The following is a 21948-nucleotide window of genomic DNA, read 5'->3' on the forward strand; positions in this document are numbered from 1 at the left end:
AGTCAATTTATCAGTAAAAAAAATATTATAAAATGAATGAAGAAATTTCCAAAAGACTATTTCCATATGACTCTAAATATTTTAAGGAAATTTTCGACAAATATATAAATGATGATGATTATAAAAAAGACTTAAAAGCTCTTAAGAGCTCTGAAAATTTAATGGACGAAATTGTTAGTAAAGGAACTGGACTAAATTTTTATATAGAAAATAATTTGAATGATAACTTTTTAAAAGAATGTAAATTGCCATTTTTTAAAAAGTTGTTAAAAATATTACAAGAAAATAATAATGAAGAAAGAGAAGAAAAAAAAATAAATGAAAATAATACAACTGTAAAATTTAATGAATTTGAAGAGGAAAATGAAATAAAAGTAAAAGCGCAAAAAACTTATAATTTAGAAAAAATAAATAGTGTGCCACTGAAATCGAATTTGGATAAAAAGACTAGTAATGATGCAGATAGACAAATTATAAAAGCTCAAGATTTATTTGTATTTAATAAAAAAATTAATATGATAAACAATTATAGGGTTTATAGATATTGCTCAAATGTAATTCAATCATTACCTTCACTTACTTATATGTCTGTAATCAAAATATATTTTACAAATTATCCATTAAAAATATTTTTATCCTGTATTTATTTTTATACATTTGTAACATATATATGTGACCGTAATAATGTAATAGGTATGATTTTTTATTCTTTACATTTTTTGATTATCATTTGTTTTATTTTCCATCACAATTTTATTGTGGTATATATACACATATAAATATAAATATATACATGTGTGTGAATTTTTCTCCCTTTTTCAGAATTTTTAGAATCCTTTATTTTTCTAATATTAGTAACAGCGGGTTGCTTTTGTTTCGCATGGGTGCATTACATAAAAGAGAACCGAATTAGTATGATAACATCAAAATATAATAATTATAAAGAAAATTATGTGTGCCGAAATTTCTTAAAAACCCAAAAGGAAAAAAAAGAAGTAAAGAATTTTCGATTTGAAAACAAAAAAACAGTTGAAATAAAAAAGTATTCGAAATATTTTTTTTTAAAAAGTTTTTTAACTCGAATAAATGAAGAACTATATGATTATGAGACTCGAAAAAATGGGAAACTTTCATGTTATATGATAGAATATTATAAAAAAAATGATCAGGAAGTAAATAATGGAGTGAGCTTAAGTAATACCAATTCAGTTATTATAGATAATAATAAAAAAAATTTAATAAATGGAAAAACAGATGATATAGAAACAAAATATGATATAAATATGTGTGAAGATATAAATAACAGTTTATGTAATTTTGAATTAAATATAGGAGAAAATATAGGAAATGAAAATGAATTATTAAATTATATACTTTTCGGAAATAATATATATAGAATTAACAGAAAAAATTTACTAGTAGGTGATATTATATACCTGTCTAAAGGAGATATGATACCAGCAGATGGGATATTAATACATTGTAATAACATGATAGTAAATGAATCTAATATATTAAAATATAATACAAAAAAATATGTGAATAAAATAAGTTTAAATAAATATATATATGAAATGGATAAATTGAGAGAAAAAAATATGGGTGAGTTAGAAAATGAGATAAACCAATTAGAAAAAGGGAAAAAATTAAGTTATTTTCAGATATTAAATTCAAAAATTAAAACACGATTTAAAAAATATAGCGATTTTAATAATAGAAAAAAAAAAAATGTCTATCCAAAATTAGAAGATATATATAATGATGATAAAGAATCAGACGATGAAAATAATAGGGAAACATGTTTTACAGAAATAAATGGGAAAATAAATCAGATTAGAAATTCGAGTGAAGAATATAATGATAATAAAATAAAATCATGCTATTCATATTTTAACATTTATGAATATTCCCCATTATTACTTTCTGAATCAGTTGTTACAGAAGGTACAGGAATAATGGTAGCAACTTGTGTTAGCAAAAATAAACAAATGTTTCATAGTTCAATAAAAAGAATTGAAGAAAATACAAATCTCGAAATAGTAATAAACAGTTATTCAAAAAATTTTGTTATATTAATATTATTTTGTTGTTCTTTATGTATACTTTTTATATTTATTCATTTTCTGGTAAATTTGATAGAAAATAATATGCAAACATATTCTTATAATTTATTAATGTTTTTATTAAATACTATTATAATTGAAATTTTAAAATATTTATTATTATCGATTGATAACATGCCTTTGTTATTACAAAACTGTATATCTATAAATTACAAAGAAATAATGGATGAATGTTATATAATTAAAAGTAAAAATATTTTTGAGAAAGTTTTACAGACAAATACAATTTTTATAGACATAAATAAATATATTAATTATAAATCTGTTTTATTTTTTTTCAATACTGAATATGTTGTTTCATTTAATATTGATCTTATATTTTCTCAAATTAATTTTCAAAATAACATAAAATCGTATACTGAGTTTGTAGAAAATGAACAAGGCCAAGAAATATGCACACATTTATTTTTTTCATTACTAATTCAAACTATTATAGCAACTAGCAACTTATATATATATAACGAGGATTCCATGGATATAGATTTACACTTACTCGATTGTATAAGTTCATTAAAATTAAACATTTCACATTATTATATTAAACATAATAATATTCTTAACATTATTTCAAATAAAAATTATTATGTAATATCTTTTGTTTTTTCGGATCATTCTTATATGAATAAAATAGATGATTCAAAAACGAACAAAAAAAATCATTATAAAGATCAACTCAAAAATAAATCAAATGTGCTAAGAATATTTATAAGAGGGAAATCAGATGTGATATTACCCATGTGTAGTCAGTATTTTGATGGACAATCTTTTTGCAAGTATGTATTATTTCATCAATTCCTTTATAGTTTGCTATCATTTTTATCATGTATATATACACTACATATATATTTTTTTTTTTTGAATATGGGTCACTTTGAATAATGTGATATTTGTCTTATCCATGAAATTTTTTAGTTGAGTTTCAAATGTATTGTTTAACTTTTTTTTTTTTTTTTTTTCAGAGACATAGATAAACTTTTAGAAAAGAATAGACAAATTGAGGAAAGCAAATATGATCTAACAATTTGCTTTGCATACAAAGAAATAATAATAGGAGAAAAAGAAAAAGAGGATTTATTTTCATATAAAGAAAATAATGGATATAATTTAGAAAATATGGAAATGGATAATAATATGAACAGTACATATTTAAAATATGCAGAAATGAATGATTTTACATGTATTTCGATTTTTGTTTTTGAAAAAACTATTAGTAATCGATTTTATGTAGATTATAAAATTATAGAGTCTAATAATTTACATATAAAATTATTCACAAAATATGATGTTGAAAAAATAAAAAAAATATTTAGCAATTTTCCTGATTTTATTTCAAAATTAAAATTTTATGATTCTAAGTCTATGGCCAATGTGATAAAATCAAGATCAATGTATGAAGTTAATATGGATAGTAATATGAATATAAAATTGGAAAACAAAAATAGTAATGAAAAATATAATAGTAATATGCATTATATTAATAAAATGGAAACAAATAACCAAAGATTAGAACATATTTGTGTGGATAATAAAAGGGAAACAAAAGACATGAATATTACAAAAAGTATTTTAGACAAAGAAAATGAATGTGAAAAATATAATTTAAAATATAGTTATAATAGTAGTTTAGTACAAACATTTATAAATAATGAAAGTATGAAAGAATATTCATTTTTTTTAAATAATAATGTATTTTGCAATTGCTCAAAAAACAACCTAGTAAATTTATTATATATATCAAAATCATATAAAAGAATTAATTGTGTAGTAACAAATAATAATGATTATTTTGTGAAAAATAAAGAATTATGCAATATAAGAGTTTGTGATATAAGAAGTAAAGATATTGTAAAAAATAAAAGTGATATTATATTATTAAATAGAAGTCTATATGATTATATTAAATTGAGATATTTTTCCAATTCTATGCTTATGAATATCAAATTATTTATAGAATATAACATATGTTTATATATATGTATTGTTGCACTTTCGATTATTTCAACTCTTATAAATGGCTTAGAATTTTTAACTACAGTTCAGATATTATATATATATATAATTAAAAATATTATATTTCATTATATTTCATGTTATAGAAAAAGTAATTATTGTGTTGGAAAAAAACGTTGTAAAAATGCTAACTATTCTTATAATGTGTTTAGTAAAGATGAAATAAGTAGCTTAATTTCCTCTATAGTTTCAAAATTAATAATATTGATAATCATATTTTTATTTGGACATATATTTATACCAGAAGCGTCTTGGGATTTTGTAAGTGATGACATACGAGAATTTTTTGAATTTTCAGAATTTTCATTTTCAAATAATCTAAAAAAAAAACGTTATTATAATACAATTAGATCATGTATACGTTTTAAAAAAAATTTAGAAAATATAAAAATTGCGAATAATATTAATATAAAAAATGATTATAGAACTATAGAAGAATGGGAACATCATATAAGTCCTAACAGGCATACTACTATTATTTTTAATGTTTTTTTTCTTTTTTTTTTCTTTTCATATATATATATTTATATTAAAACATTTCTCGTTGAAATTGATATGTATTGTGAACAAATTAAAACAAACAAAAAAGAAAATCATAAATATCTTTCTTTATTAAAAAATAAAACATTATCCAAGGATATAAATAACATGATAAAGGAATTTAAATTTGATGAAGATAACATTAAAACTACAAATGAAATACAACTCTCAAATATGAATGAAAATTGTCAAAAATTATATTGTGGTGATGATTCATGTAATTATTGTGATGGAAATAATAATGAAAAATATATGTCTGAACATAACATAAATATAACGGAGAAAAATAATGATATAGATATACAAACAAATTCGTTATATAGTATTAAAAATTATATTAAAGAAAAAGTTAGTTTTGTTGATACTGATAAAAATAAAATGTTATTTGATTGTCTTATTGGAAATTATAAAACAATTTTATCTTTTATATTATTATTATTATTACATATTATTATAATACAATATGGATCTTTTGTATTTAACTTTCATGTAAAGGGATTAACTTTAGTTCAGTGGGGAATCTGCTTTTTATTTTGTGTTTTAGATTTCGTGCTTTATTATATTATATCATTTACTAACCTATTCAGAATGCCTACTAATTTTATCAAAAGCTTTCATAGTTTAAGCGAAGCTCGGAAGCGAACAATGTAATTTATACAACAATAAAATCAAAAAAGGAAAAGTAGAGCATTGTTGCTTGTGCATATTTCATTTTATGGAGGCAATATATTATGGATATTTTATATTTTTAATTATTTTTTTTTTTATTTATTTCAGGTTTGATGCAATGAATGATTACAAAAGGAGCTATATATCTCAAAGATATAAATACGATAGGAAATTGTAAGAAATAACAATTTTAGTCGTGTATTTTTTTTTTCATTTTTTTTACAAAACTATAATAATTTATTTTTGTACTTATTTAGAACAACCCAAAATTGGATATAAAGATTATGCTAATGTTTTTATTAAGAAATCCTATACTCATTTAGAAGAAAAAAAAAAGTGATAATTCGGATTTTTCATTTTGTTAAATTTAGCCATATTTTTATTTTTATCATGTTTTTACGAATACTTGTATAATTCATATAAATTCACATTTTATTTAACACTGTATAATGATTAAACTAAAAGAATTTAAAAAAATATGACTTTTACTAGTTTCTAGTTATAATGGTAAAAATAGACGAAAAAATTGGTGATGAAATGCACACAAAAAAATAAATAAACCATAGCATGTGCACACATCCTAAAAGATAATACAAAAAAAGGGTAGTAAAAAAGGTAATAGGTAATAAGCACATTCGTCTACTCCTTTAAGGATTTATGAGGTTTATTTTTTTTTATTGAATTTATAAATTTCTTAATTTCCATATTATATAAATTTATATAATTATTATAGTTGTTGTATGATTTTCTTCCCAAACAATTTAAGGCAACATTATTTTTATTTTTTGTGGATAATTTGTTTTTTAAAAAAATATTTCCTTGCTCTTCATATTCTTTAAGTACCCATACATGATCGTCATTAGAATATTTTATTTTTTTTTTAGCATTTTCTTCTTTTCCATTTATATTTTTTTTCATAAAACTTAATGAGGTAACAAATTTCGAAAATTTTATATTCTCTTTTTGTTTATCTTGTAAATCAGTTTTTATTTCTTCCATTTTGTTTACTTATTTCGCATTATAAAGATTACTAGCCAAAAAATGCAGCTGTTTTATATGCTATTTATTTAAGAATGGAATAATGCTCTGAATAGTAGTAATAATAATAAAGAATGTTGTAATAAATAGTTGTTACTGGGAATGTTTTTATCCATACAATATAATTTATATGATAAATTGTATAAATAAATATATATTTATTCTTGTTATTTAATTCAAATTACAAAATAATTCTTTCTTTTTCCGCTTTCATAATACGGAACTAACAAAAAATTGATTAAATAAATATAACACGAAATATGATAATGTAATTACGAATATATATGTTTATTTACAATTTCATATTTTCTTAATTAGTCACAACAGAGGTGCTATGGTTTAAAACATTATCATTTTTTTTTCTGAGAGGGTTGCTATATGGAAACATAATTACAAAAGCTTTATTCTTATTTTTTTCTTTTATTTTAGTACTTTGTAGAAAAAACAAACTTTTTATTGCAGTTTTTTTATATTAAAAAAATTAATGTACGTCATTAATTTTATATACTTAATTTTTTTTTATATTCTTTCTCATTTTCCGATATTTATTTATATGGAAAATTAGGAAATAAAATAATAATGTATAAATAATAAATACAATATTGCTAATTAATTTCAAAGGAATATGTTATAAAATTGTGGATTTTTACATAATTCCAATTTTTTAGGAAAAATACAAATTTTTTGTCTTTTCTCCATAAATATGTATTTTTGTTTAAGCATATATTTATGAACACAAATTTATTTTAAGAGAAAGTATTTCATATGAATAAATATATACATATCAGAAAAAAATTGAAAAAAAAATTTTAGTTTAAGGAGGTGCTACTATATTATATTTTTTTGAAAGGCTTTATTCATGTTAGCCAAAAGAAGAGATCGAGGATCTGGAATTTTTTTTTTTTTTAAATTATTATTAGTTTGAAAAGAATTATCATTATTTTTTAGTAGCTTTCTTTTTTCTTGATTTATAGAGGAGTCATTATCACATGTTATGCTTTTTAAAAGGGTTAATCTTTTCTTCCTATCAATTAAATAAGTGAAAAAATTAAAGAACAAGTGTTATGATATTTAAGGGGAATGTATAGATTGCTTCCGAGAATGTATAGTTTATTTATGTAGTATTTATATGTACGCACATATTTTTTGAAATATTGTCTTTGGTTATAAAATTTGTTAACGAATTTCGTGAATACTTGAAAGAATAATCAAACCGTTCGTTGCTATAATGCTATAATTAATTATATAGAAAAAATAAAATATGTGAAAATGTGGAATCCTTTTCTAAGTATAATATTATTTATTATATATTTTTTTTTTACATAAGGGTTAAAATCGTCGACTAAAATTAAAAAGTTCATAACTTCTTTTAATTTGCTATCTTCATTTTTTTCATTTGTGATTGTATCACATCCATATGATTCTTCTACATTAAGAGAATATGTTTCCTGTGTTGATAATCCCTTTATAATATATTACAAAATAGTAAAAAATTTAATGGGATTAAAAAAGTCACTTGCACGAGTACACACACACACATATATATATATAATGAGTTATATAAATATGACTATGCATATAGAACTAAAATAATTAAAAAATTATTTTTTTTCAAATAACTTTTGTGTGTGCAAGCCTTACATGCAAACATAAGTTCGTTGGGGTTTCGTTCTTAATCATTGGTGTCGCTACCCATAAAAATCGAACTTGTTGTTCACTATAAAAAGGAGAAAATAAGCATAATTATATTTTAATCTACTTTATTTGAATATACTATTTTTTATATTATATTTTTTACTGTGTTTTTAGATCAATAGGGTTTATATTAGACCTTAAAATTAATACTTGGTCCTGTAATTATATTTGTATATATGTTAAATTTGTATAATATAGTGCTTTGTTATTTTTTATTATAAGAATAATCAGTTTAAATATATACACACTTTGTGTGTATGTCATATATATTTGTGGGCATTTTTTTACATTTTCGTATAATTCTTTTGCTAAAGAGCTTATCGAAATTAAATTTTGTTTATAAGAAAAATCGCTGCTTAAAAAAATCGGTATCCCATAAATCTAAAAAGATAAAAATTAAAATAAGCAAAATAATTTAGTTTGTAAACAGGCTTAAAACTACATGAACAGGTCATATAATATATTTACATTGTCCTATATTATTCCATTTATATAAATATTTATTATATGTTGCGTACAAATTTTGTAATATATTAATTTAACCATATGTTGAGATATTCCCTCCTTTAAGGCACGAGCTCTTATATCAAATTCAACAATGAAATTTTTCAATCCAGAAAAAGCTAAATGATCAAGTTCAGTTATTATAGGCCTGCCTTGGCATTTTAGTAATGTCTGAAAATAATAATATATTTTTAATTAATATTTTTTTTCTTTCATTATATATAATTTATTTTATTCGTGTAGTATATTTTCGGAGAATATGTATTATTTTACACTTTTTATTACTATTTTATTTTTTCAAATAACCTCATTTTTTAATTTTAAGGTAAAAGAAACATCAAATTTTATGGCGAGAATTTCCTTTGATATTTGCAAAATACTAATTTTGTTTAATTCGATATTTTTAAAAAAAAAATTTGGATATTCAAGTAAATTAGAATCAATTTGTTGCATTTTTGCAACGCTATCTATTAAGCTGTTTTGAACTACACAAAAAAAGCATAGAAAAAAATTGGCATAAAATATTTATGTATTATTTACATATATTCACACACATATATATATTTGAATAACCATTGAATAGGTAAAATTCGCTGGAACATGATCGAAATGCATCCCCAATTAATTGTAGCTTGGAAATGTTATTAGCCCAATTATAAATATTACTTGAAAAAATTATAATTTTATTGCATTCTTTAATTCTCGAAATATCTAAAGGACAATCATAAGGATAGTAAAAAAATGTGTATATACTTTTATGTGTGCGAATTAAGAAGAAATATATTAAATGTTTGAATATGTTACAATTAAAAATTGAACATACTTTTCGGTGTTTTTAAAAAGGTGAATAAAGGATCTATAGTAGTTTGTTTATCATTTATTAAATCTTCATTATTTTTTTGAAAATATGGAGCTATATTTTCTATGCCACTCTTTACATTTTCATAATTAAACGGATCGGTAAATTTTATAATGTCTATATAGTCAATTAGGTCTATATAATAAAAAGATAATATGATAGTAAAATTAAAAAAAAAAAATAGCCATAGAAATAAGCACAGTTAATATGTAGGCATTAATTATATGTTTATAGACAATATTATGAATGTATATTCATATATATGTTTTGTATTTTTTTTATGAGCATACTTATACAAATCAACCATATTTTAATATTCCGTGATTCACTATTAATCAATAAATCGTGTAACGAATAAATCCAATATTTAAATAAATATTTTTTTTCTTTACTATTAAAATTATAAAGTCTAGTGTCACAAACATAGAGAATTTTCATCTTTTTTTATTAATAGAATATTTTACCAAATCCTTAAAGTTTTTGAATTTAAAATTAAAAAAAAATATGTTTTTAGTTTGTCATATAAAAAATATGAGTTAACACGTCGATTTATGCATGTACACACAAATATATGTATTGTAATATTTACCAAAATTGAAAATATGGAAAGTAAAAAATAGAATGTTATGTATGTATGTATGTATGTATGTATGTATGTATGTATGTATGTATATAGAACGCGAATGTTGCTGCCTTTTATATTGAAATTAATTTTTATCATATGGAAATAAAAATAGAAAAAATGACGGATATGTTTACAAGTAGTTACAATGAAACATACAAATAATAAAGTAAACAAATAATAAAATAAAAAATCAAGATAATATAAAAATAAAAACATGCACACATGTATGAATATACATATGCATATTTGTCGATACAAATTATTCAAGTTTAATTTGATGAATATTTATTTGGTGTGGATTAAAAACATATTAATTAATTTTTTTATAAATTTCTTCTAAGCTTTCATGTGTCAATTTGTCTTTAAAGTGGTTATATATACCTTGGCCTATAAAATTGTTGGATAAATGTATATATATTAAATTGAAAAAAATATGTATTTTTTTCCTTTTTAATTTGTTATTTCATAATAATGTATATAAAAGGCATTAAAATTTTTATTTAAATAACTAACACATTTAAATTATATTTATTAAAAAAAAAATGTAAGCATATTCATAAATATATATAACTCAATTTTTATCATTACTTATTTCGGTAAATTTTTCTTTGAGAAAAATATTTTCAAATTCTTTTATAGAATGTCTTGTGATAAATTCCACTTCATTTGGTTGGGGTATTGTCGTAAAATCTGGGTCTATAATTGTGATCTACATGAAAAAATAAAACAAAACAAAATAAAGGATATAGTTGAACTGAATAAATAGTGAACATATTATCAACAATATTAATAGCTAAAATAAAATGCGGAAAGATTTTTAATATTACATAAGACATAGCAAAGGACTTTATATATTCACTATCACATTTAAACACCCCCAATTCGAATAGCTGTTCAGGTTTTTTTTTTATTCCACTTTCTTCTTCTAATTCTTTAATTGCATTGTCTAAATAAGTTTCGCCTTTTGCTAATACACCTCCAAATCCAATATTATAATATGATGGACAATAGTCTTTTATTTTTGATCTTTTATGGATATATATAAAATATTCATTATCTATCTTAGTGAAAACAAAAATTGATGATGATCTATGCCATAAGTTATTTAATCGCATATCTTTACGACGTATATAATTGATAAAATTATTTTTTTCATCAACTATAATTACAAGTTCATCCTTGTTATCTTCAAAATTGGTGTTAATTGTATCATCCATATTGTTCTAACAAAGAAAAAAAAAAATATATATATACATATATATATATATATATATACATTTATGTCCTTATAAAAGAGTAAACATAAAATATTTTTATGATATATATATTTTTTACAAATTTGATGCTACTACAATGTGAGGAATATTATGATATAAATATGGAATTGCAATAATAATGTGTAGTTATATTAAACAGTATATTTTATTATTATAAATATAGATATTTTTTATATATTTTACATTATTTTAATGAAGTATTGATAAAGTTGAAAATATTGCAATTAAAAGGTTAGCCAAGAAAGAAATATAAAGCATAAAAAAATATTCTGAGATATCGGTTTGTGCTTTTGATAATTTAAAATGAAAAAAATGAAAACGGTATAAATTGTTAATAAAATTGTATTGTTATTATTAAATCTAATTATGTGCAATTGTATTCATTCAGTTTATTTTTTCTCAATTCTCGCAAACTTTTACATTTTTTTAGTGGTTAAACCGAGATGATATTATATTTTTTCATTAAAATTTTGTATAAAAAAATGGAGAAAAATGTTATACAATGAATTTGATCACATAATAATATATTTATCACCTTCAAAATTAAGTAATATATTTTATAAAAATATTTTTTTTATTTGGATTATTTATTTTTAAGTATATTGAAATATATTCGTAAATGCAGAATGCTCATTTACTGTTGATAATACAGTTTCAAAAATATCATTAAAAAGTAAATGAAATAAAGTGAGTAAAATAAGGCATAAAATTTGCAATGTCAAATGCGATAACGAAGAATTCAATAAGTTGGAAATATAAAAATCTCAATAAAAATAAAAACGTATTAGATATGTATATGTACATATACAACGAATGAATGGTATTTGTGGTGGGCCTATGCGTTATTTTATTTTTTAGTTCCAGATAAATTTTGTGGATTTACTTTAGTAGATATAATAGACATATTCTTTGATTTCCCATCAGGTATTTTTATTAAATGGAAGTGTTTATTTTCAGTTATTTTATCAACAATAAAATATCCTCTTCTTTCAAATTGGAATTTATCAGAAACTTTAAGATCAATTAAAGCAGGTTCGGCATATGCTACTGTTTCAAATTTGCTATTCTGGTTAATACAATTAGTCCAATCTTCTTTATTATCATTTTCAAATTTATCAACAGTTATTAAATGATCATATTCATATAAAGTACAGTTAATTAATTTATCAGGAATATAAGGTAACCAATGAATTTTTTTTTTTGTAGTTTTAAAATCACCGTCAAAATTAGATACAGCAATAATTTCTTTTATTTTATTAACATTATCTGTATCTTTAATTATTTCCTTAACAATAACATTACCTAACTTAATTAAAGTAATTTCTTCATTTGCTTCTATCATTTGGGCATCTTCTAATTCGATATAAATTTGTTGTGTATAATACATAGTGCATGTGCCTAAACTTTTATTTTTTACATGTAAATCTCGAGTTTTTTCAATAATTTCATTTTCTTTTAAATCAGTTAATTTTAAGATAACTCCATTATTCATATCAACAGATGAAAATCTAGGAATATTAGGATCAATTATTTGTTTATTAATAGACCACAATTTGTCCCATTGCATTAAATTTCCAGCTTTTGATGGGCCTTGTTCTAATATGAATTGAAATAATGCTTCTTTTGTTAAACCTCTTCTTAATATTCCTTTTATGGTTGGCATTCGCGGATCGGTCCATCCATCAACAATATTATTTTCAACAAACCATTTTAATTTTCTTTTAGACATAACAGTTTTAACAAAAGCTAATCTACTAAATTCATATATATGTACATTTCTTAATTCTAATGTATATATAAACCAATTATATTGTTCGATTCTATCACTATATTCATTAGTTCTTAGTGCATGTGTTACACCTTCAATTGAATCTATAATAGGGCATGCAAAATCATAAGTTGGATAGCATTTATATTTAAATCCATGTCTATGATGTGGTATATCAATTATACATCTATATAATACTGGATCTCTCATACATTTATTTTTACTGGACATATTTATTTTTGCTCTAATGCAATTTTTTTTACCAATATCTGTACCATTACGCATTTCTTCAAATAGTTTTAAATTAGTTTCAATAGAATTATTTCTATTAACTGATTCAATGCCTTCCCCTCTTTGATTTCTCATTTCATCAACATTTGTATCATCAGCATATGCCTTATTCATTTTTATAAGTTTGATACAATATTCTTCTAATAATTGGAAATAATCTGAAGTATAACTTATTTTTTCATATTTGATACTTAATGTTTCTAAATCTTCTATAATCGAATTTTCAAATTTTACATCCTCTAAAACTGGATTTGTATCATCAAATCTTAGCAACATTTTTCCTTCATAAATATTTGCATAATAATTATTTAAAAATGCAGCTTTTATATGCCCAATGTGTAAATAACCTGATGGTTCAGGTGGAAATCGAGTAACAACTTTCCCTTTTTCTGCATTTTGCAATTTTCCTTCATAAGATGACAAAGATGTTGCGCCTCCTTTTGTATTAGTGTGATCTGAATGGGCAGAATATTTGTTTCCATTATTTCCTAACCTTTTACCAGAACCTGCTGTATTGAATATTTTTTCTTTTACTTTCAAGTTTTGTATTAATTCAGCATCTGTGGCTACATGATCATGTAATAAAGCTTTGATCAACCTAAACCATCTATTAATATTTTTATATTGTTTTGGATATTTTAAATTCGTAGTTATATTACCACTGAAATATTTGTGCATTTCATAATATATATATATATCAGAAAGTGTTAAATAATGAAAAGATAAGAATGTGTTAAGATATAAATGTTTGTTAATATGTTCACATATAGGTATTATATTTTTTTCGATATCTTTATTTCGTAAAAAATCAATCCATTCATTATATTGTGCTTGGAAAAATACATTGGTTATTATATTCCTATTAATATTTTCTCTATAGCTTGTAAAATAGTATAAATTTGTTTTTAATAAAAAATCGAGATTTATTGCAAAAATTTTATCACTACTTGTTACACTATTATTAGTATTAGTGTTTTTTCTAGTTTGATCAGATACAGTATTTCTTACAAATTCGACTTTTATATCTTCTACGACTGTTTTGTCATTTATAAAATTTACGCATATTTCTTTGATTTTTTTATCGTTCAGATTGTTGGCTGTTTTTTTTTTAATATTATTCTGGTATATATTGAATACAGTTCTACATAAAAATGGGTAGTTCTTACCATAATAAATGTTTATTTTGCTATCTTTTATCATTTTTTATTATTTTTTTTTCTATAGTTTTTTTTTTTTTTTTTTGATGTATATAAATTATATATACGAATGTATTAACACTCGAAAAATAGAATTTAATTTGGCTAGTAATACATTACTGTTTTGCCTGCACAATGCAGGTTGTCTGTTCTAATAATATTATCCAAAAAGAATAAAAATATTATATAGGAATATGCACAAACGCTTGCATATATAACGCAAATAATCTTTTAATTTTAACAAACTTAAGCACATAAATTGATTTTATTATTTTATTTGATTATTTTCGTGTTTTCCTTCTTATTTAACCTGGTTATTTTTTTTACTTTTTTTTTTTTTTTTTTTTTTTTTCGCTCTTTATCGTAGCTAGTGTAAAAACTTCAAAAGAGTAGCATTTATTCAAAGGATGTGAATTTAATTAGTTTTATATAATATAGAATGAAGAACAAAAAAATAATTACAGCGAATTGAAGTCATAAAGTATATTCATATAAAAATAATATTTATGTATATAGAATATATATTAATATAGGCTTGTAAATAAATATATATAATTATTCGTATATTATAAAAAACGTGACACTAATTAAATAATAAATTGTGTATTGCTAATAAAATAATGCATATTTATTTTATGTTCTATATTTCATAATATGGGGATATATTTATAGAAGTCAGGAATATTATAATATAAATATAGATGATAAATAAATAAATATATATATATATATATATACATAGGCTTATATAGCAATTTAAACGTTATTTTTTTATGAGCATAGAACGCTTATCAATTATAATTGTGTACTACGTTGGGAATGTTTATATATTTTTTATTTAATCACTATATCCATTTATTATAGCAATATTTATTTGAATAATTATATTTTTTTATTGTATATCTATAACATTTTATTTATTCCATTTTTATTCTATTTTTACTCCATTTTTATTCCATTTTTTACTCCATTTTTTATTTCATTACTGTGTTGTTTCCCAAATATTTTAAATATTAAGAATATTTATATTTTAGTTTAGTTCCCTTCTTATAAATAAAAAAGATTGAAAAAGAAAGTAAAACAAAACGCAACGGCATATTAGAAAGCTGCCGCTAACATAGTATAGGAAATAATATGTGATTTTCCTCGATAAATTGTTAAAAAATTGAATAAACATTTTCATATATTCATATACATTATATTTGGATTATGCGAAACCCGTTGAGCATTTGATTACAAACACAAAGGGTATATCATACTTTCATTTTTTATTTTTTTAAAAAAAGAGAAATGCTTTAAGCAAAATAAGTTACACACGTTTTTACAAAATATACATAATAAAAAAATTAAATAGGATAATAGTGAAATTTTTAAAAAAACAAATAAATATTAGAGTTCATTAAAAATAGTATAATATGTAATAAGCATTAATAAAAAAATTTATGACATATAGATTAGAGTTTATTATAATTTTATTTTTATAAGTTTGAGATTTATCAGTAAAATTGTAGAATATGGTAAAATAGGTAAGAATAAATAGATAATGAAAATATGTAATTTGTGAAAAAGACAATTTATATGATAAAAATAGTGCATATGTGGGTCTACACATTATGCTATAAAATATGGTTATTGATTTTATATAAATATAGGAGATTAATTTGGAATAGTATACATATTTATATATAATAAGAGTTGGGGTTTACTTTTGTTTTAAAATGTGTAGCGTTTATTTTTTTTTATATCATTGATTTTAAATATTGATTGCTAAAATGTGAATGGATAATATGGGGTTATATTGATATAATTTTGTTTGTGAAATTTCATTTATTTAAAATTTTTTTTATGTATTATTCTTATCGGGATAAATATGTGTTAATAATAAAAATAAGAGCATATGATACAAAATAAAAAAAAATATGCATACACATTATTATATAGTATAAATCAATATATGAAATTTTCTTGAGCGCATAATATATGCACATATCTATTGTGGAGATACAAGTTAATTTTTTTTTATAAAGAATTTTGATTTTTAGCGTTAGCAAAATTTGGCAAACTTATTTGATATAACATGAGGTTTTATTTTTACATTATCTTCATATTGCTTTAAGATAATGTTTAATAAAGTGTGTTATAATATTAAGGACATTTTATGATATTAATATTTATTCCCTTTATATGCCTAAATTTTTATTTAAAAATATAGGGAAAATCCAAATATGGTATTTTGAGCTATATTTATAATTTTTTATTTTAATTTTATTTGTATGTGTATAATATTAGTATCATTATACTATTGATATTTATTGGGAATATAATAATATTTTTTTATACATTTTTGGATTTAATTTTTTTTCACAAATTCAATTTTAATACAATAAATAGGATAAAGGGCATTTTTTTAATGAATAGAAAAAAACTCAATTAAATAAAAAATAATAAACACCTTATTTGTGCAAATATATATATATTTGTATGTCTAGAATTTTGTAAAAGGAATGTGAATAATATGGTATATATACATTTACTGTATATGTAGTGCATGAATTAAACTTAAAAAAAGTGTAATTTATGAGAAAGTTGAATAGTATAAGTATTGAAATCCAAATGTATAAAAATATGTAAGCAATGTGTGCTTATATGGATTAAATATGAATAACTTAAGTTTATTAAAAAGATGAATAAAACAAACCTGTGTAATTCTTTGATGCTTTTGAAAAATTCTGATAAATTATTTTATGATAATTTAATAAATTTAGATGAGAGATTAAAATTGAATAATAATTTTAACGAAAATAGATATAATGAAATTTACAATAAAAAATTTATAAGAAATAGTAGACGGTTTAAAACTGAACCATCTAAAAACTTTAGTGAAAATACAAAACGCTCAGGTTACTCTGTTTTCTTTCAAAATATATTTGGCTCTTTTTCAAAAAGTGTTTGTTATAAAGAAAATGTGGAAAACGAAAAAATCGAATTAAATGAAACTGATACAGAAAAAAGTGAACAAAACGAATCTCCAGATTTTCAAAAAAAAAAAAAAACTAATGATATATTACGTAACCCAAATTATTCAAATAATAATAATAATAATAGCACGTTATGTATAAATGATTTTCCTAACCATTTTGATACTAATTTATTGAATAAACAACATGAGCTTACTGGTTATACTGAAATAAATCATAAAAAAAATGATAAATATTCTATGAATGATGAACTAGCGAATACAGAAAAAAGTGATGTATATATATCAAACCAAAAGGACAACTTAAAAAAAAGTATAAAAAAAAAAGAGAAAGAAATAGATATATTAGACAACAAAATGGTAAAAAGTTGTGTAATATCTGAAGTATTTTTAAAAAAAAATATAAAATCATTAATTGTACATAATACAGGGGGAATTGATATAGAACTAATTGAAAATGAAAATCCTGAATTTTTATATCATACATATACAGGAAATAGAATATCAAATATATATTATGAATATGAAGTTAAACTTAAGGATAAAGATAGCTATAATGAAAAATGTAATGATGAAATAAAAGGAAATAATAATAATAAAATAGTTTGTAAAGAAAATGACGAAAATAAATGGGGGGATTATTTGAATAAAAAAAACGAAAAAGAAGAATTGAACTGTTCATATGAATGTAATAAAAATTGTGATATAAATTCATCTATATCTAGTTTATCAATAAATATATCTGAAAAACATAAATATAAAAAATATTATTATATAGGTGAATCGTTTAATAACATAAGAAATGGGTGGGGAATGCTAATATATAATGATAGGGTTATATTTGAAGGGGAATATAAAATGGATAATGCTATAGGATATTTTATTAAATATAATGAATATTCAACAGAAATAGGATTTAGAAGCCCTATAAGTATAAAGTCAGTTATTATTATGAGTGATCATGATAATTTTATAATTCAAAATAAGTGTGAAAATTTAAATAATAACAATAATAATATAGATGATAATACATATAATAATAGTTATTGCATTGATGACTTTGGGAATAGCATAAATAATCTGACTGAATATAAAATAAGAAATAATAATTTAGAAAATATACTTATTTGCAATAATGAAAATAGTATATGTAATAATACCTTTGCAAGTTTTGAAGAAATGTCTAATTCAGAAAAATTAAAATATAAAAATAATGCATATTCTTATTATAAAATAGACAAAAATTGCAATAGTTCATTTGAAAAACATCATAATTCTATTAAAAAATCTTGTACAGAATTTTATAAAAATAATACTTTTTCAAATTTAAAACAAAATAATTTGAATAACAATAGTTATATCGGTATAAAAAAAGCTATTGAACCTAGCTCAGCATGTAATATAATTACAGGAAATAAAGTGAATAATTTAAATGTTATATCTAGTTATATTCGAAAAAATAGTAAACATAAAACAACTCCAGCCCGATCCTTAAATTATTTAAAACCTCCTAATATGAATTTTATAAAAAATAATATTTTTTCAAATAAAAATATTACAAAAAATGAACAAATATTAAGAAAAAAAAAAAAAAAAAAACAAACTCCACATACCTTTACCCCTATAAATATTATTGTAACCTCATTTGACACAGACGATGATATAAGGGATCCTGATTGTATGGATGTTGGTATTATATCAGAAGAGGTTGAAATAAAAAAGGATAGAGAAATTCAAGCATGTTGTAATGATTATGAAAATACTATGACTAAAGGTATAATAGGAATAAACGATATAGACAAGATAAATAATGAATATAACGAAACTAAGAAATATGAAAACAATTTTGATATAATTAATGAAGGAAATGAAAAAGTAAGAAAAAAGACTTTAGGTATAGAAATCGATGATGAATATAAAAATTTGATATGCGCAAATATAAATAATGATAATTTTGTAATTAAAAATAATGAAATTGCGACATTTGATGAATTTATAGAAAATCAAAAAGTCAATACTGATCAGGAATGGAGAAATAATATGATGGGGAAAATAATATGTGAAGAAAATTTTAAAGTGGATAAGGCATTAAATAATAGCAACGTTTTAAATGAAGGTGATTTTACTATTAGTACAGATGCAGTAGATGTAGATAATGATTATGCAGACATTTTAGAACCCACAATCGATAATGATAAAAATTGCAACAAATTAGAAATAAGTTTAAAAGATAGTTGTAATATGGAAGAAGCAAAAAAAGGCAAAAATGAATGTGAAAATAAAGGTGAAAATAGTAAAAGTGATGAACAAAATAAAGAAATAAAATTTCGCAAATTTCTAAAAAATGAAATAAGAAAAAAATTAAGAGGTGCTACATTCCCAGAAACACATGACGATAGACAAAAAAATTGTTTCCTTTTTATTGATGATTATTTAACTTCGAATGATTACAAATTTGATAAAATAAGTAATGATATTAGATTAAGAGCATCTGATTATAATAAATGGTCAGTTAATATGTTATATAATTTTTTAAAAATGATAGGATTAAAAAAAGAAGCTTACTTATTTAAAATAAATAAAATTAGAGGATATCATATATTAAAACTAACTGATAATGAACTAAAAAAACTTAATATAAATAATCCATATACTCGAAAATTTATTCTTTCTGTTTTTCGATTTTTAGTTAATTCCATTGACAATGCAGATCCATTATCATTAAATTTTAACACAAGCAAAAAATTTTCTTTTAATAAAATTAAAAATATTTCTAATAATGATATAATTATATTAAACAAAATAGGAGGTGGTAGTTATGCACAAGTGTTCAGAGGAAAGTATAAAGGAAAAACAGTTGCTTGTAAATTGTTTTTGTATAATACTAAAGATTTAAGTGAAGAAAGTTATTGTGAAAGTTATATATCTACTCCAAGATCAACTCATCAATATATTTTTCCAAAAATTTTCAAAAGTATGACAAGTGCAGAATCCGAAATAGGAGATGTGAATCATGATATTGAAGATAATATTAATTTTGAAAAATATGTAAATTCAATAAAAAGTTACACTGAAGTTTCAGAAAAAAATGATGCAAACATATCAGAAGAAGTATTAACTAATTTATGTACATTACAAAGAAATAAAAAAATAAAAAAAATGGCAAATTTAGAAATTTTCCGATATTTTCCAACACCCATAAAATATCGAAATTATGAAGCAAAAATTTTATATTCATTACAAAATTGTGAGCATGTCATAAAATTATTAGGAGTTTGTAGTTTACGACAAGGTGAAGAATCATTAATTTTACAATATTGTTCAGGAGGAAGTTTAGAAAAATATATATATTATGATGAAAGGAAAAAAATAAATAAACAAAATAAACATTTATCAAGGCCGCAAGTTGTTAAAATTTTTCAACAAATAGCTAAAGGAATGTATGAAATACATTCTAATAATTTTTTTCATCGTGATATTAAATTGTCTAATATATTATTAGATGAAAATAAAAATGCTTTTATATCTGATTTTGGATTGTCTACATATTTTTCATTAAATGATAGTCCAAGTGCATACGCTATTTATGGAAATATTTTTTATGCAGCTCCTGAAGTTTTAAAAGGAGAGGGGTTTTTTAAAGAATCTGATGTTTGGTCATTTGGAGTTAGTCTTTGGGAAGCTTTAACAAAAAAAATAGCATATGATGGTTTATCATCTTCTGAAACTTTTTGTAAAATATCATCAGGGGAATTACATTTGCCAATACCAAATGATATTCCTAAAGATCTATCTGATTTGTTAAAAAGTGTTCTTGAATATGATTTTACAAAAAGACCCCTATTTGATGTTATAGCTCGAAAGTTAGAACATATATGGGAAGCAGCTGAAAAGCAATTGCACTTTGATATGATTTCCTTTTTAGATGGATGAAGTTAAGAAATAAAACGCATGCTTAAAAAAAAAAAAAAATAATAAAAAAATAAAATAATAATAAAAAAAACTTTCTTTATTCGAAAAAATTTGTCGAAATAAAGAAAAAGGTATATACTAAATCGTATGGTTTATTGTTAAATAAATTAAAATAATTTTTGTCTAAATATGAGCAAATAAAATTCATATATGTAGTATAAGTATTTTTAGGGAAACTTTTAGTGTGTATTATCCCCAATTAATAATAAAACGTTGTCTGGATATATAGTGTTCATTAGTATAAACTTTGTATATTTTTATTCTATTTATTCCAATATAAAATACATATATCAATTATATATTTTATTGGAAGTGATAGGAAATTATTGTAGTATTTTATATTATCTTTCTTTTTTGTTTTAATTTTTTTTTTTTTTTTTATTTCTTATTTTGTGCACATTTCT

At 21.4% G+C, this 21948-nt stretch overlaps 6 protein-coding genes across 6 annotated transcripts; 2 read left to right on the forward strand and 4 right to left on the reverse strand.

Annotated features, from left to right (window-relative positions):
- Positions 1-32: 32 nt before the first annotated feature.
- Positions 33-5621, forward strand: PBANKA_1361600 (E1-E2 ATPase, putative; the record flags this gene model as incomplete). The annotated part of the gene is made up of 5 exons (XM_034567257.1): positions 33-693; positions 823-2896; positions 3083-5320; positions 5451-5516; positions 5600-5621. The coding sequence occupies 5 exons, from the start codon at positions 33-35 to the stop codon at positions 5619-5621; spliced, it is 5061 nt and encodes a 1686-aa protein (XP_034423772.1).
- A 360-nt stretch (positions 5622-5981) lies between these two features.
- PBANKA_1361700 (conserved Plasmodium protein, unknown function) lies at positions 5982-6341 on the reverse strand (the record flags this gene model as incomplete). The annotated part of the gene is made up of 1 exon (XM_034567258.1): positions 5982-6341. One exon carries the CDS (start codon positions 6339-6341, stop codon positions 5982-5984), a length of 360 nt encoding a protein of 119 aa, XP_034423773.1.
- An 867-nt stretch (positions 6342-7208) lies between these two features.
- PBANKA_1361800 (conserved Plasmodium protein, unknown function) lies at positions 7209-9876 on the reverse strand (the record flags this gene model as incomplete). The annotated part of the gene is made up of 11 exons (XM_034567259.1): positions 7209-7404; positions 7520-7611; positions 7703-7843; positions 8022-8097; positions 8179-8231; positions 8364-8456; positions 8619-8750; positions 8886-9064; positions 9153-9290; positions 9403-9573; positions 9729-9876. The coding sequence occupies 11 exons, from the start codon at positions 9874-9876 to the stop codon at positions 7209-7211; spliced, it is 1419 nt and encodes a 472-aa protein (XP_034423774.1).
- Positions 9877-10373: 497 nt separating this feature from the next.
- PBANKA_1361900 (nucleoside diphosphate hydrolase, putative) lies at positions 10374-11280 on the reverse strand (the record flags this gene model as incomplete). The annotated part of the gene is made up of 3 exons (XM_034567260.1): positions 10374-10450; positions 10652-10772; positions 10891-11280. 3 exons carry the CDS (start codon positions 11278-11280, stop codon positions 10374-10376), a joined length of 588 nt encoding a protein of 195 aa, XP_034423775.1.
- A 907-nt stretch (positions 11281-12187) lies between these two features.
- Positions 12188-14599, reverse strand: PBANKA_1362000 (glutamate--tRNA ligase, putative; the record flags this gene model as incomplete). The annotated part of the gene is made up of 1 exon (XM_034567261.1): positions 12188-14599. The coding sequence occupies one exon, from the start codon at positions 14597-14599 to the stop codon at positions 12188-12190; it is 2412 nt and encodes an 803-aa protein (XP_034423776.1).
- A 2679-nt stretch (positions 14600-17278) lies between these two features.
- PBANKA_1362100 (tyrosine kinase-like protein, putative) lies at positions 17279-21505 on the forward strand (the record flags this gene model as incomplete). The annotated part of the gene is made up of 1 exon (XM_034567262.1): positions 17279-21505. The coding sequence occupies one exon, from the start codon at positions 17279-17281 to the stop codon at positions 21503-21505; it is 4227 nt and encodes a 1408-aa protein (XP_034423777.1).
- Between the last annotated feature and the right edge of the window lie 443 nt (positions 21506-21948).

This window comes from Plasmodium berghei (genome assembly GCF_900002375.2).
Source record: "Plasmodium berghei ANKA genome assembly, chromosome: 13".
NCBI classification, from domain to species: domain Eukaryota; phylum Apicomplexa; class Aconoidasida; order Haemosporida; family Plasmodiidae; genus Plasmodium; species Plasmodium berghei.